At 44.1% G+C, this 16646-nt stretch overlaps 1 protein-coding gene across 5 annotated transcripts in view; it reads left to right on the plus strand.

Annotated features, from left to right (window-relative positions):
• CTIF (cap binding complex dependent translation initiation factor) overlaps window positions 1–16646 on the plus strand; it is a 758204-nt gene that overhangs the window by 669506 nt on the left and 72052 nt on the right. For all 5 annotated transcript variants that reach the window (XM_069219134.1, XM_069219121.1, XM_069219132.1 and 2 more), the window contains one exon: window positions 1994–2149. In XM_069219134.1, coding sequence (XP_069075235.1) covers window positions 1994–2149 — 156 coding nt within the window. The remainder of the gene's footprint in view (window positions 1–1993; window positions 2150–16646) is intronic.

Genomic DNA, 16646 nt, shown 5'->3' on the forward strand with positions numbered 1-16646 from the left:
TCAGAGTTGAATATTATAAACACACACTTAAACTTCACTCCTAGTGATGACTCTGTAGCTGTGGAATTGTTAAATTGAGAGTGCGGATGTTTAAAGCCAGAAAATGAGGTTTTATGAAAGTCTTTCTTTAAAGAGATTAGGATATATGCTTTGAAATTCTCCCGCAAAGATCCACAAACCCAACAGTTAACTAAAAAACATTTGGAAAAACAATATACATTGTTAACTATGATTATCACAGCAGAAATCTTGTATCCCCAGGGTCTGTTAGAGTGAGTACCCAACACCAAAACTATTGTGTAATGCAAAAATCTTGAGGATACATGTAACAAAATTCCTGTCTAGGTGATTTTGCCGCAGTGCAATAGCAGCACTACTTTACTCCCTTAAAGGTCTGTTGCCTTTGGCATTTGCTTTTCACAACAAATAAGTCAGACCTACAGCCTTTCTTGTAACACTTCATAGTAAACCATGTGATGTATAGCCCCAGGTTGCTTCCTATCAGGTTGATCTATACAAACACCAATGCATACCCACACATACATAAACCAAGTAGCCTTGATTATTGGCCTGTCACTATAACAGGCCTACAGTATTTAGCATAAGCGTTCCCATAAGAGGAGTTATGTGCAGTACAAGCACCCTTTTTCAGTGGAAATGCACTCCTTGGCCAGGTAAAAGCTTGTAGAGAAGAGGGTCACATTTGGGCTGAGCCAAATTCCCTCTCCCTGGAATGCTTTTTAAAGTTTAGTGACGATCACATAAGGTCTGGTGACAACTACACTGGTAAGCAGGACCTAAAAAAGAGAAGGCCAGGCCTCTGTTCCTGGAAGTTACTTTTCTAATGTACTCTTAGTACATTAACAGCCACAAGAATGTGAAACGTCTCCTAATCTATATTTGTCCAGTGCTGAATTATGATTTCCACATACACAATAATAATGTGGCTGGAGGTCCATTACAATTCGTATGGAAAGGGTAATGTGGTGCTGAGTGGCGTGGCCAGCTACTGGGCTTGGTATGTAGAGGCCTGTATTAAATGAGAACATTAACTTTTATTTTTTTCTGACAGCCTGTCACCGTTGATCTGCTGGCCTCGTGGTGCTTAATGTATGCCCTAAACCTACATTAAGTTCACGTGGATGTTTGTCAATTATAGTTTCTTTGTGAGAGTTAGAACTTTGATATTGATAGGCAGTCCAAATTCAAGCAAACGTGGTACATCTGTAGCTAATGTTTCCCGCCTTAAGGTCGCTTTTACAGGCCAAAGTTCATACTGAACAAAATTGTATGGTGCCCATATTGTGCTGTGGGTGTCAAGCATCTGCCCTTTCTAATGGATTTGAAAAGATAATCAAATGCGTTAAAAATAGATGCATTTGTGTTCATAAATTAGTGACTTTTCAACCTGATTTTGGATTTACATGGCAGAGGAGTGCCACATCCTTGTCAGGATAACAGCCCTTTCTGAAGTTGAGTTCCAGCGTAATACATTGTACAGATATATATTTTGATGGAATTTGCTGAAAATCTAATATAGATCTCGGCCATTCTTGGTCTACATTGGACACCCCTGATATAGTTAAACCTCAAGACTTTTGAATTGTAGCTTTCAACCTTCAGCGTAAGTAAATGCATTTTTTTTTTCATTTTATTTTAATCCTTGCATTGATTTATATCTGTTCAGTTGTGGTTTTTAAAATGTTATGAAGTTGCGCGTCTGCCTCAGTCTCCTGGTTGCCACAGTCACTGCAGCTGAGCAAAGACATCTTTGTGCTTTATTACCCTTTAGTGTCAAAGTTATGGTCTGCCAAAGTGTGGTTGCATAATTTTCTCTTATTCCTATCCAAGTGAAGATGCTGCTTCACTGACCTTTCCAATATTTATTTTTTGTTACCAGTGTTTGATTTCATTTTTCTCTTTAGTCCCCAGTCAATGTTTGTCTCTTACCCGGAAACACAGTGGTGCTGAATCTCTTTGATGTTTTTTTTAGAGTGATTTCACTCTACGAGAGGAGCTGCAGCAGAGTGACGTGGAGCGATGGTTGGGGTTTATCACCTTCCTCTGCGAGGTGTTCGGGACAATGCGGAGCAATATGGGCGATCCCTTCCGAGTACTCGTTGGACCCATCTACACTTGCTTGAAGGAGGTAACAAATACACTTTTCAGTAGAAACATGTACAACTGGTACGATGAAGTTCTCTTAGAAGAATCTAACATTTGGTTATGTCTTGTGCTATGCTGTGCTATCACGCACCAGTTGTGCTTTCTGTATGTCCTGGCCTGAAGGCTCCAGACTAGGTCATACACTAAGGGCAATGGATGACTACATCCATCTTATAGTGCCTAACAGAGAACAATTGCCTTGAGAAAGCTTATCGGCAGAATCACCAGGGTGAAAGACATGTTGGCTGCTGTTGTATGTATGTATACATTATCAACGGATAAGGTTCATTCATAGAATAAAGATGATGCCTTCAATGTTGTACTTATGAGAAATTCCTGAAAGAAAAAAAAACAAAAGTGGAAGAGTGCCAAGATACCATAGTCTAAGAAGTTGTTTAGAAAAAATATTTAGGTGGTCATTATGAATATGGCGGTCTGGACCGCCACGCTGGCGGTGGCGGTCATTACCGCCAACAGCATGGCAGCCCAGACCGCCATATTCTGAACATAGTAGAGAACTGGCTGCAAAGCAGCCAGTTCACTACCACCCACTGCCAGGCCACATTCCACCGCCGAGCCAACTGTGTGCACATTCGGCCCGGCGGTGAAGGCAGGACAGGCAGTGGGATTACGATCCCTATTCCACCAGGGATTCCCTAGCGAATTACCCTGCCAGGGAATCCCTGGCAGAATGCATATGGGTGACAGGAATAATCATTCCTGTCACCTGTATGTGATATGCCTGGCCCCTCCCCCTCTCCCACTACACCTACCCACCCCCCCAAGCCCCTGGAACAGTCCCCACCCCGAACCCTGAAAACTGACCCTCCACCCCCCAAGCCCCATTTGGAGGCCCCCCCACCCTGACCCTCACCATCCCCCACCCCTACATACAGGTCGCCCCAAACCCCAACCCCCCACATCCACCCATTCACGGACCTGCATACATGCATACATGCACCCAGACACACACCCCCACAGACACCCACGCACACCCTCATGCACCCACACACTCACACTCACACACAAACACACCCACACACACCCTCCCCCCTTCCCTCTCGGACAGCACTTACCTTATCCGTCGCGTTCTCCGGGAGGGAACGGGTTACCTGGATGCTGCTCCGCCGCCATCGCCACCTCTCCATACACCGCCACGCCTAAAACTGCTTCATAATAGGTGTGGCGGTGTAGGGAGTGACGTGGAGGTGAGGGTGGAGCAGCATCCACCCCCGCCAACGTCCGCCAGCATGGCGCATGGCAGGCCTCACCGCCTGAGCCACCATGCGTCATCATTTGGCAGGATGCCGGCCACCAACACTGGCGGTCTTTTGTTGACCGCCTGCACGTTGGTGGCGTGGCATCCCACCATCTTCATAATAAGGGCCTTAATCTTGTCAAAATTCTGCTGGGCTGAAAAAAAGTTTTTGGGGGGGTATGGATTCTGCTTAACCTATTGAAACTCAAATTTGTAATCTTGTGTCGAGCATTAATTTATCCTGTTAATTAGCTTTTCATGGTAAACCTAAGGTGTAAATGCACTTTTAACATGCAAAATTTTGACATCTGTGAACAGTCTCACATGTAACCCCACATCTCTCTGGCTCAAACCCATACATTGTTCTACAAGAACTAAACACATTCTAATTTCTGTGGTAGATAAAAAACCTAATTTTTGTGATTATCTAAAAGGAGGCAGGTGATCTCACCACAGTATCCTCGTTTGAACCAACTAAAGTCTTAGAAACTTCCAAGTTGCTCACACCGCCATGGGTTCAAGAAGCAAAAGGATACTTCAGGTTCCAAAAAGATTCTGAATTATATTGCAAAATTGTTAAGAAGGCAAAGAAGCATCTTGAGACTCCAAACTGTACTGCAAAATTCTGAAAAATCCAAAGTAGAATTTTGCAAGCAAGAGCTACTTTTATTTTTTAACAGTTTTGCAATACAAATTGGAATGTTTTTTGGAACGTGGAGTATCTTTTTGCTTCTTGAACCCAGTGTGGTGTGAGCAATTTGGAAAAACTGTTTGCTTGGTGGAGTTAAAATAAGCTTGACGGCCCTCCCACTTGACTTGTATAGGAGACCTATGTTTCATTTGTCGCTCTGTGCAGCAGTCCTATACTATGCTGACAATTCTAAACAAGCATTTGCAGTGCAATGGGTCTCGAGTTAGAACTACTAGCATTGTAAATTCCTAACTGGACTTTTCTTACCACATAAATTGAAAATGAAAAGTAAAACAGTTGACATAAGCAAGTCACTTCAAAGTGCCACTGCCGCCATAAGCGTGAGAGTTATGGGCTCCCTGCGTGAATGTCTAGAAAGGATCCCAGCTTGGATGAAAGGCAAACCGAAACCAGAGGAGGGGCCATCACACAATGTTAACAGGAGGAAGCATGACGTAGTGTGATGGCCAACAAAAATGTTCACTTAGTGAAATTGCCTTGGAGGGAACTCAGCACAGAAATGAGTGACATTTCACAAAATGCACCAATAAAAATAAAGCATTTAAAACAAGCACAACAAACAACGAATAGCAAGAGTGGGCATGACTAAAAGCCCACAGAGAGATTACAACAGGCCAGAACGCTTGCACGCTAGACCCTAAAAACACTTGCATTTGTGTGCTTGAAGTTGGATGCAGTTTCTGGGTCCTTTTGGCGTGGACTCAGGAGCGTTTACTCTGTGTATGTTTGGCATCATAACGTTAACAAGGAGAGTAATGATAATAATGCTTCTATTATTGATAAATACATGTGAGTGATGTGGTGAAATGATAACATTAACGCATTATTGCGTTCTGCTTGATGGTGTTAACTACTGTTAAATGACCTGCGTGCAATATAAGGGGAAGGTTAATTAATACTATTAACGCCTGTTAGTATGCGGTCAATGTATCCATTGGCACCTGTTCCTCCAAACCCAACCAAACACAGGCAGATAAACACCTCCACAGTCCATGTCAAGTCCCTGCTTTGCCCTCTCACTGAAGTTAAAATATAGACCATTTTTAATGGTGGCATTTTAAGTGATATAATTGGGAAAGACAACCTCAGTATTACATATCAGTAGCTAATAACAGTATGGCGACTAAAAATGACCTATATGAGTCTGTTGCTAACATATTTAAGGTTGATGAACTAACTATACCCTTGCAGTCTCAGTAAACGTTTGGTTATTTGCAAAGCAGTTAATGCATGAATTTATCTTGTTTCTGACCACTCCTGATTTTGAGTAGGTAGGAGAGCTTAGATACAAAAAGATTAAATGATTTTTATCCAGAATAAAACACTGTGCTCGAATTCTGGACCCAAATTTAGAACACTGTGCCCCTGGAGCCAAAGTTGCCAACTTAGCCCCTGAACCATGTAGAGAAGTGGTTACCAACCTTTTGACTTCTGTAGGCCCCCACTTTATCATTACTGGAACCCGGGGACCCCCACTAAATCATTATTGAAGTCTGGGGACCCACTACTGAGTCATTACTGAAAGCTGGGGACCGAATCTGTTAATATTATTTAACTTTCTAAGCAGTTGTGGACCCTCTGAGGAGGCTTGTGGACCACCAGGGGTCCCCGGACCACAGGTTGGGAACCAGTGATGTAGGGGTGACAGACAGGGAGTCCTGCTTAGGCCTGGGCTTAATTTTAATAAACTGGAGTAATCAGAATAATTTCACACGACTCTTGTGGCATAAAACTATCGAAAATTCTGCCGTTTGTGTAATTTGGAGTAATATGAGAAACGAATACCCACTCAAGGGCACTCGAGCACAGGAACATAGCATGAGCGGCTGTTGTTCTGTTGCATTTATCGTTATTTTTCTTAGCGCAAAATGCATTCTCTGCTTCGTTTTGGACGCGACGATGCATTGTGTGCTACGAACACTTTGCTAAATTAAAGTTATGTTCCTCCATAACACATCATCCCGCTTAATTTTGCTGCAAACTTGCGTAATTACGCAATTATGCAATTTATGCAAGTTACCCCCACCCTAGACCTGCTGTTGGGAATCTGTGTTTTCTATCTCAGTTACATAAACCTTTGTTGCATTACATAAAACAATACTACCCAGAGTTCATTCTCAGGTGGCGTAAACCACTGCAAAAGCAATATGGCAATTTGGTATATATAGAACGGAATCCGACCAAAAATTTCCTCGGACGACAGAAGCACAATTGTTTAATGGAAAAGTAAATGTGGGTGTGTCAAGCCAAAGCAGGCCCTGATTCCATCCAGTTTCTTCCTCACAAAAAATACAGTTTTGGCCCGTTCGTCTTGGGCTATTACTATCTTTCTGAGGAAGGCTGCTATCTCATTAGGGCCCAGCAGAGACTGTGAACTGCAGGCCCGACAGTCTAAGTGCCTCGTGTCTGGGTGCCGGCTGTCTGAAAGGAAGATGCGCTTTCTGGCCCGCTTGTTGCGCCTCCCTTCTCCCGGCCTCCCCTTGCCGCCCCCACCAGCCCCGGCGCCCTCTCTGCTCTCTCATAAGTCCCTGTTATCTCCCGAGGCGGTGCAGTGTAATTTACAGAAAAAATGCTCTCAACTCACTAATTAAGGCCTGAACTTCAAGGAGAGACTCAGAGGCGCTGTACTTTTTGGCAGAGCTCAGCTTGGAAGGCATTTGATGTACTCTCAGGTGGACGAGGAGGGCGACGTTGTAGGGAGGGGAAAATGTGACTTTTTTTTTTACTGCTGTTTAGCCGCGTTCACGTAAAACTTTTAAATGCTGGAAGTTACAGATGCCTAATGACTTCCATGTTTCGTTTGGCACGTATAGGTTTTTTTCTTGTCTGTGAGGTGTCGCTACCATCTTGGAATCGTGGAACGCGTTAAGTTTTTTTGTTTCGTGCCCAGGCCAGAGCTGCCTGTCAGACGCCATTTTAAGGTGCAGCTCCTGCCCCCATCATTACGTTATAGCATCAGGACGCCTTGAAACACTGAGGGATTAAAAGACAACCCCGTCATGTTACTAACTGTTCTTTTGAAAATTAAGGTGGGGGGACGTTGGAGGCAAGTTGCATTTTTGGCCTTGATGGCCCCAGGACTTCAACTTGACTTTCCCATCTTGTATCCTCATGGTATTTTTTACGGTCATGAGTTAAACTTGCTTTATAACACCTTAAAATTTTGGAAGAAAACATATTTAGTTCCTGAACTTACCAGCTGTGTAGGTGTGAGATTTCGCTGGTGTCACGGGAAAAAGAGGGTTAAGTGCTGCCGAAACCCTATTGAATACCTTTTGGCGAGAGTGCCTCTGGATGGGATGTCTGCATTGACTTCGAGTGCTAGAAGATACTGCAGCAGCTATTGTTTTAGTTGGGGGTAGCCAGTCCTGTAATGGCCACTGAAGAAATACGACATGGTTCACAGCAGATGGTCCCTTTATTGTCTCCCCTTTGGCACCTAGCCATCGTCCATCCATACACTTGGTTTAGTTTTAGCCCTTATCATTTATTTCCTATTTCCCATCCCTATTGTAGCTTGTATATTTTGTTGTCTCATACAGTACATCACACAGTACATGATGTACCTTACATTCATATAACGCTTACTTCAATTAGCTGTCAGGTTCCAGATGCATTAAACATAATTAACAAATGTTGGTGTTATCACAAACCAAATTCTACTCATTTTTTCCACTGCTGAAGGATACAATACTATCTGGTCCTGGCAGCCTGGATGCAAAACTCATTAGCAACTCTATTACTCCACAGAGCTATTTTACTAGATTATGAAGAGTGATGTGGAGTTGTGATTAATAGTTCACATTTGGACCGTTGAGTTTATTTTTGTGCCAAAGCAAACCTCTCTTCCCTGTCTCCACTTTTTGATGCAATTATAATTACAAGATTTGTTAAAGTTTTGTAGGTTGTAGGGTTTTGGCAAGGATCTTTCAAGTTCAACTGCTTGTTTCTGTTAATGCACGCTTCCGGCCTTGTCCGTAATATTTACATCTAAAAAGTAAATCAATTACAATTCATATTAGCAGTGTATGTTATTAAAAGCATTCATTAACAAGATTTAACTTTTTTTTTAAATAAATAAGACCTAACAGTATTTCTCAAAATGAACATAAACCAGTTTAAGAAACAGGTTTCACAATATATTTTGAAATGTAAATATATTAGTAAAAATACGCATACTGACTAAAGAGCACAAGACTTTGGGGTTTGATCTGAAACTATAAGCCCTAATAGTCTTCCCATTTTCCCCCAATCTTTACAAATAGATCCCACAAAGTATTTGACTTATTCAGAGGTGTTGTGACCTTTTTGTTTACAGAATATGTTTATCCACCTATTTTATTTATACATTTAAAACAATCACTCCCCGCGAGTAAGTGACATGATAAATGAAATGATATGTAAGGTAAAAACATCGATCAGGAAAAGTACAGTAATCAAGCAGAGAAAAGAGAAACGGGCTAAAATGAGAAATTCTGTGAACTCATTTTGACACTACTTAAGTAATGGCCGACAAGAAAGCCTGAGTTTGTTTTTATAGCTTCTATGTAGAAGCCAATTCACCTCCCACCCCCTTCACTGGTAGTCTTAAACCTTGAGTTTCCAGTTAAATAAGCCTCTTGATAGACCACTTTAGGTTCCAGTCTATCAGATTTTTAAAGGAGGCCACTTTCGGACATTGTCCCCCGTGCTAAGGTGGATGCACACACTAGGTTGTCAACAATTGAGATAAGTGTGGTAACTTCATCTCCCAGAATGTAATGCATAACCTCTACAAAGAGCCTGTCGGTAGTCCAGGCGAGTGCCCTTGTTTCTCTGGCTCACATATGTTGAGGCAGACCATGCAGGAAGCAGCTTTTGGACTCCATCCACCTGTAGCCAGGTCAAGCAGGATTTCCTGTTAGATGACCTCAACTCTGTGGCTGTGGCCTAGGGGAGCAGACAATCCAGGAAGCTTTTCTTGGACTTCATCCACCAGAAGATGGGGCAAAAAGGATGCCCTGTCAAATGCCTTAAACTTATGTCATTGTCGTGCAAGGGGGAAGATAATCAAAGTCTAGCTTCGTTACTGAAAAACCTATAACAAATATGTGGTACTAGGCAGGATGTGGGTCAGGTGAGCTCGCCTTTATATGTGGGAGGAATTCTCCTTACTTTAAACATTATTCTTTGCTTTTCCATTGAATGTGGCTCTGAGAAGATTCCTAGATCAGTGCCACCCGTTGAAAGTCCTTGCCCCTGCTTTTACTCATGTCCACCCTTTATGAGACCCACCAATTCTCAAATCCTATTGCATATTTGACTCTTGCAGCCAAGGTGAATGTCCCTCCATCAGTAACATACCTCGCCAAGAGCAACACAACCTCCTTTTCGAATTTTGTTACTCTGAGCCTAAATCATCTCCACCTCTTCTTTCCTCCCTCTCTCCACTTGGAGCATCGGACCACATCACTCCGACCAAAGATACTGCTGAACACTTATAAATAACATCAGGTGAAATGACAACTATATTGGCATCCTCTTTTGGTAGACCTCTGCCTGGCTCTGTATCTTTTTTTGAATCCTACCACGTGTTTTTAAGGTATCACCTTGACAACTCTACAGATCATATGCTTGTTTTACACCTAATCCAATCTCAATGCCCTGTGCTGAATTATTATTTACTTTTACATCATTTATAGGGTTTAGGGAGAACCTTCACATCATTCAGTTGGATAATAAAACAATTTTATTTGATCTTATTTGCGATCCTACCTATCAAGCCCTTACCCAAGTCAGGAGTCATTGTATGTTTTCAAAACAGGCACTTAGAGCTGATTGCATCCTTCTGAATCCTCAGAGCTGGAAGATTATTTCAAGTCCCAAGACAGAATCTTCTTCTCATTTGCATACTATGAGTATATCAGTCCTTAATATTTGTCTAAACTAGCCACACCAGGGAAATGCCATTAGTCAAAAAATTGCCCTGCATGTGTCAAATCCACTCTGACAATGAAGAAAGCCAAAAGTATATGTAGACAAACCCCGAAGTAGGAAGACACTCACCTTCAGGCCTTGTGTAAATAGCACAAAGCAGTCTTTTTGACTGGAAAAAAACAGGTATCAGGATAACTCGTTGATGAGGCAGGCACAAACCAGAAGCCTGCACTAGACCATGAAACGTGTGAGGACCTGATCTCGCTACGTTCGAGTTGCTGTGCCCTAGTCATCCCTTGTTGTAATCTCATCATGTCCATCCTTTTGACATTGTATGTGTCATTTCAGCCTTTAACTTACAAATGAACGCATTATCAAAGCCAAGGCTGATGAACAAATGTTTACAAAACTTACAAGAAACGAAGTGGTATGTCTCTTGCAGCAAAGCGTACTACTGACAGTGAAAAACTAAAAACACCAGCCTCAGAAAGGGACTTCAGGCCATTTGGTTAGGCAATGATACTATCACAAACCCCTGGAGAGAGCATGCATTCCTTAGAAGGCCTGCCAAATATCTAACTTGGCCCTTTAAATACATTTCTTCAGTTTGCTGTCACCCTAGTTAAATGTGGAAATACATTTCCACACTGAATTCAATCCAGTGCCTACATCTTGAAGCTCAAGTGACTTTCATGATCTACTGTGTAACATAGAGAAGTTATTACTTGGATGCCCATCTTCCCTTAAAGAAATGTTCATCTTTACGGAAGGAGCGAGAAACACCATAAGTAAGATAAATCTCATGCTGTAAATCCCTCATCACAAAAAGACCAGGACCATCGAAACGGTCTTTTCATGCCTTATTCCTAGAACTTGGAACCTCCCTAAAAATGTTCACCTAGCAACACAATCATTAGCTTTCCTCGAGGCCCTTGAACTTATGTTTTTTCTTAAGCCACCTCCTGATTACTTAACTGTCTCTCTACTTGTCCTTACCCTTTCATCCTTCTTTATGGAGCCTACAAAGTACCTTACTTACTTATCTAGTTGTCCCCCAGGGTATGGACCCCACTAAATAATGGCCCGTAATAAAATGTGAATAGTTGTTTTATGGGACATTAGCAGTTCACCTTGGCTCAAGTCAGAATCGTGCTTCTTCCAGTCAAGGTTCTACCTAAAATTGGAGCTGAAAGTGCACATCTCACACTATTAGATTTTTGATTACGGGTATTCCAGATGCTGATCCTCCTTAATGAATCTGCAAAGTGGGAAGCATTTATTGCTACTGGCAGTTCAGTAGAAATCTTTTGATCTTAGTTTTTGCCTGAGTATCAGTAAGGGTTTCTTAATTGGTCTTGCATACTTGTTGGGTAACTCAGGGTTCTCCTTTATCTTCAGTATTGTAACATCTGCATTGACCTAGTTTCCTCTCTAATCGAACAGTGTGCAGCTGTGTGCTCCTCCAACAATCACTCCATTCATTTAATCTGCTTGTGTCCAACTTCTCACCTTCTTTTAACCCTCTAAGGGGCAATTCAGAAAGGAGTCCAAAACTGATTGACCTGCAGATGGCTCTAATTGATCTCCACCAAAATGGAGATTTAGTCAGTTAACCAAATAGGCAGACCCGTCCCTCTTGGATTTGCCCATCTGCAATTCTGTTTGTGAAATTCTTACCACAATTCGAAGCCAAAATCCTAAGTGTAGTCCTAGATGCAGAACCTTCCTTGAAACTCTAGTCAGTGAAGTTATTAGTGGTTGTTCTATAGGTACTACTACTCTCTCTTCCACCCAAGACCGTTGGAATCCACTATGGTAAACTCCAAATGGCAGGACCCTTTGTCTACCAAATCTACAGCTGAATGAGATTGCCCACTTTGACAGCCAATATTATGGGCACTTTCAAGCTCCGAATAGATCTAATTACCTTGTCATTTTAAAGAGGCCACTTTGCTCTTAAGATGCCATCTCACACTAGCATTCAATGGCACAGCATACAACTCAACCACCTTGCTCAAAAGTCTCCCTTCTGATGTTGGTTCAGTTTCAAGACTCCACCCTTTTCATGCTTCATAGCACAGGATAATTCAGTCCTCACAGTCTTTCTCTCCTGTCCGTTGCGAGACGTATTGTTAGTTCACAGCGGGCCTAGAGCCCGCCTGTTGCTTACAATTGGTTGGCTTCATTGTCACTCTAATCTGCTTGCTACTTATTCATTAGTGTGTATGGGCTTCCCTTCTTCTTGTGTTAGTTTCTTCCCTGGAGAAAGGATGCAATACTGTGTCCTTACTTTGCTCTCTTTTTCAGGCACTAATTTTTAGAGTTGAGCATGTGAGTGCATGCTCTAGCGCAAGCATCTCGCTTGCAAGACTCGGTTGTGTACAGTAAAGGGCTTGGAGCCCGCCTGTCACTCACCATTTGTTGGCTTGCATGACACTTTTCGTTACAGCCCAGTAATGCGTCTGTCACTGCTGGCCTGGCATCATTTCCGTTTCTCTCTGTGGACCTGGGACCAAGCACTGATTAATTCAACTTAATCAGTGCCCGTCCGGTGTTCTCGACATGATTGAGGTACTATTTTGTTCTTTTTAACTTCTAGTGCCCTGCAAACAGAAGGCTTGTGACTGGCAAAAATATGTCCTGCAGGACAAACAAAATTGTAAAATTTTATTTTTTATTGCTAGCTTTCTGTTTTTTTCCCCAAGTCGTCTTTTATCACTTTCCACTCATGTTTTCTTTTGTTTTTGCTTGTGGGCGCACTGAAAATTATCTTGTTTGAAATATTGCAAAGCAACATTATCTCTTTATTACATGTAGTCTGAAATGATGATTGAACACTCAATTATGCAGTGCACCCCCAATTCGCCCCACTTCAATCTTATCAGCCCCACTCCAATTTGCCCCACTCTAATACAAAACAATGTGTCCCACTCCAATCTGCCTCACTCCAAGTCAAAACAATGTCCCACTTCAGTCTGCCCCAGTACAAAACAATCAGCCCCACTGCAATCTGCTGCACTCTAATCCAAAACACTCTGTTCCACCCAAATCCAAAACAATCTGCTCCACTCTAGTCCACCTCACTCCAACCTGCCCCATTTTAATCCAAAAAAATCTGTTCCACTGCAATCCTCCCCACTCCAATCTGCACCACTCCAATCCCAAAAAACTGCACCACTCAAATCCAAACCAATACCCCCACTCCATCCCAATTCACCACGCTCCAATCCAACCCCACACCAACCCAATCAACCCCACTACAATCCACTGCACCCCAATACACCCCCTCCAATACACCCTAATACAATCAGCCCCTCCACAATCCAACAAATCTGCCCAACTCCAGTCTGCCCCCACCCCAGTTCAAAACAATCTGTCCCACTCCAATCCAAAACAATATGCCACACTCCAGTCTCCCTCACTTCAATCTAAAACAACCTGCCATGCTCCAATCTATTTCAATCTGCCCCACTCCAATCTAACCCATTTTAATCCAAAACAACCTGCCCCAGGCCAACCTGTCCCCAATCCCAAACAATCCACTCCAATCCATATCAATCTGACCCATGCCAATCCAATCCACCTCATCTCACCCCTAGCCAATCCATCCCAATTCACCTCATTCCACTTCACCACAATCCACCACACTCCAATTCTGTCCACCCCACACCAATCCACCCTAATCCACCCAAATCCAATCTACCTCATTCCAGTCCAATACACGTCACCCAAATCAAATCCACTCCACTCCTCCCCAATCCACTCTAGTCCGATCCACCCCACTCAACCCCATTCCAATCTGTCAAACCCCACTCCAATCCAACTCATTCTACTCCAATCCGAACGGACCCACTCCAATCCAAGCCAATCCACCTCACTCCAGTCAAGTCCACTGCTACCCAAACCACCTCGCTCCAGTCCACCCACACCACCCGTTTATCCCACTCCAATTCAGTCATCTTTAATCCACTCCAGTCCACATTAATCCACCCTACTCCAGTCCAATCCACCCCACTCCAAACCACCTTAATGTAACCCACTTCAATCCAGTCCCCCCATCTCCAATCAATCCACCCCACTCCAATCCAGTCCACCCCACTCCAGGCCAATATACTACAATCTACTTCACTCCAATCCACCCCACCCCACCCCAATCCACACCGCCCAAATACAATCCACCCCAACCCTATCCAGTCCACCACACTCAGTTCATTCCACTCCACCCTAATCCACCCCACTCAATCCAATCCAACTCACTCCAGTCCATCCAACTCCAGCCCAGCCCACTGCAGTCCAGTTCACTCCAATCCAATCTACCTGATCCAACCCACCCCAATCCACCCCCTCCAGCCCGCCCCACGCCACTCCACCCCACTCCAGTCCACCCCATTCCACTGCAGTCCACCGCGCTCCAGTCCAATCCATCCAGCCTTCCCCACTCCAGTCCACCCACCCATTCCAGTTCAGTCCACTCCACTCAAATCCATCCACCCTACCACCCTCCACTCCACCTCAACGCAATCCACCCCACTCAAATCCAACACACCCTACCCCAATCCACCCCAAATTTTTATTTTTTATTGCTAGCTTTGTTTTTTTCCCCAAGTCGTCTTTTATCACTTTCCACTCATGTTTTCTTTTGTTTTTGCTTGTGGGCGCACTGAAAATTATCTTGTTTGAAATATTGCAAAGCAACATTATCTCTTTATTACATGTAATCTGAAATGATGATTGAACACGCAATTATGCAGTGCACCCCCAATTCGCCCCACTCCAATCTTATCAGCCCCACTCCAATTTGCCCCAATCTAATCCAAAACAATGTGTCCCACTCCAATCTGCCTCACTCCAAGTCAAAACAATGTCCCACTTCAGTCTGCCCCAGTACAAAACAATCAGCCCCACTGCAATCTGCTGCACTCTAATCCAAAACACTCTGTTCCACCCAAATCCAAAACAATCTGCTCCACTCCAGTCCACCTCACTCCAACCTGCCCCACTTTAATCCAAAACAATCTGTTCCACTCCAATCCTCCCCACTCCAATCTGCACCACTCCAATCCCAAAAAACTGCACCACTCAAATCCAAACCAATACCCCCACTCCATCTCAATTCACCACGCTCCAATCCAACCCCACACCAACCCAATCAACCCCACTACAATCCACTGCACCCCAATACACCCCCTCCAATACACCCTAATACATTCAGCCCCACCACAATCCAACAAATCTGCCCAACTCCAGTCTGCTCCCACTCCAGTTCAAAACAATCTGTCCCACTCCAATCCAAAACAATATGCCACACTCCAATCTCCCTCACTTCAATCTAAAACAACCTGCCATGCTCCAATCTATTTCAATCTGCCCCACTCCAATCTAACCCATTTTAATCCAAAACAACCTGCCCCAGGCCAACCTGTCCCCAATCCCAAACAATCCACTCCAATCCATATCAATCTGCCCCATGCCAATCCAATCCACCTCATCTCACCCCTAGCCAATCCATCCCAATTCACCTCATTCCACTTCACCACAATCCACCACACTCCAATTCTGTCCAACCCCACTCCAATCCAACTCATCCTACTCCAATCCGAACGGACCCACTCCAATCCAAGCCAATCCACCTCACTCCAGTCAAGTCCACTGCTACCCAAACCACTTCGCTCCAGTCCACCCACACCACCCGTTTATCCCACTCCAATTCAGTCATCTTTAATCCACTCCAGTTCACATTAATCCACCCTACTCCAGTCCAATCCACCCCACTCCAAACCACCTTAATGTAACCCACTTCAATCCAGTCCCCCCATCTCCAATCAATCCACCCCACTCCAATCCAGTCCACCCCACTCCAGGCCAATATACTACAATCTACTTCACTCCAATCCACCCCACCCCACCCCACCCCGCCCAAATACAATCCACCCCAACCCTATCCAGTCCACCACACTCAGTTCATTCCACTCCACCCTAATCCACCTCACTCAATCCAATCCAACTCACTCCAGTCCATCCAACTCCAGCCCAGCCCAGCCCACTGCAGTCCAGTTCACTCCAATCCAATCTACCTGATCCAACCCACCCCAATCCACCCCCTCCAGCCCGCCCCACGCCACTCCACCCCACTCCAGTCCAATCCATCCAGCCTTCCCCACTCCAGTCCCCCCCACCCATTCCAGTTCAGTCCACTCCACTCAAATCCATCCACCCTACCACCCTCCACTCCACCTCAACGCAATCCACCCCACTCCAATCCAACACACCCTTCCCCAATCCACCCCATCCCACTCCAATGCAGTCCATTCCACCCCACTCCAGTTCAGTCTAATCCACCCCAATCCAATCCACCCCACCCACCCCAGCCCGGTCACTCCAATCCAGACCACACACCCCAATCCAATCTAATCCACCCCACAAGAATTCACCCAAATCCCATCCATCTCATCCTATTATAATCTATCCAACTTCAATCAAACCCACAACAATCCACCCCACTCCACTTAACCCACCCCACTCTACCCCAATGCAATCCACCCCGCTACCTTAATCCACTCCAAACCACTCCACCCTATTCCACTGCACTCCACC

The sequence above is a fragment of the Pleurodeles waltl genome, chromosome 1_1, assembly GCF_031143425.1.
Source record: "Pleurodeles waltl isolate 20211129_DDA chromosome 1_1, aPleWal1.hap1.20221129, whole genome shotgun sequence".
NCBI lineage: Eukaryota > Metazoa > Chordata > Amphibia > Caudata > Salamandridae > Pleurodeles > Pleurodeles waltl.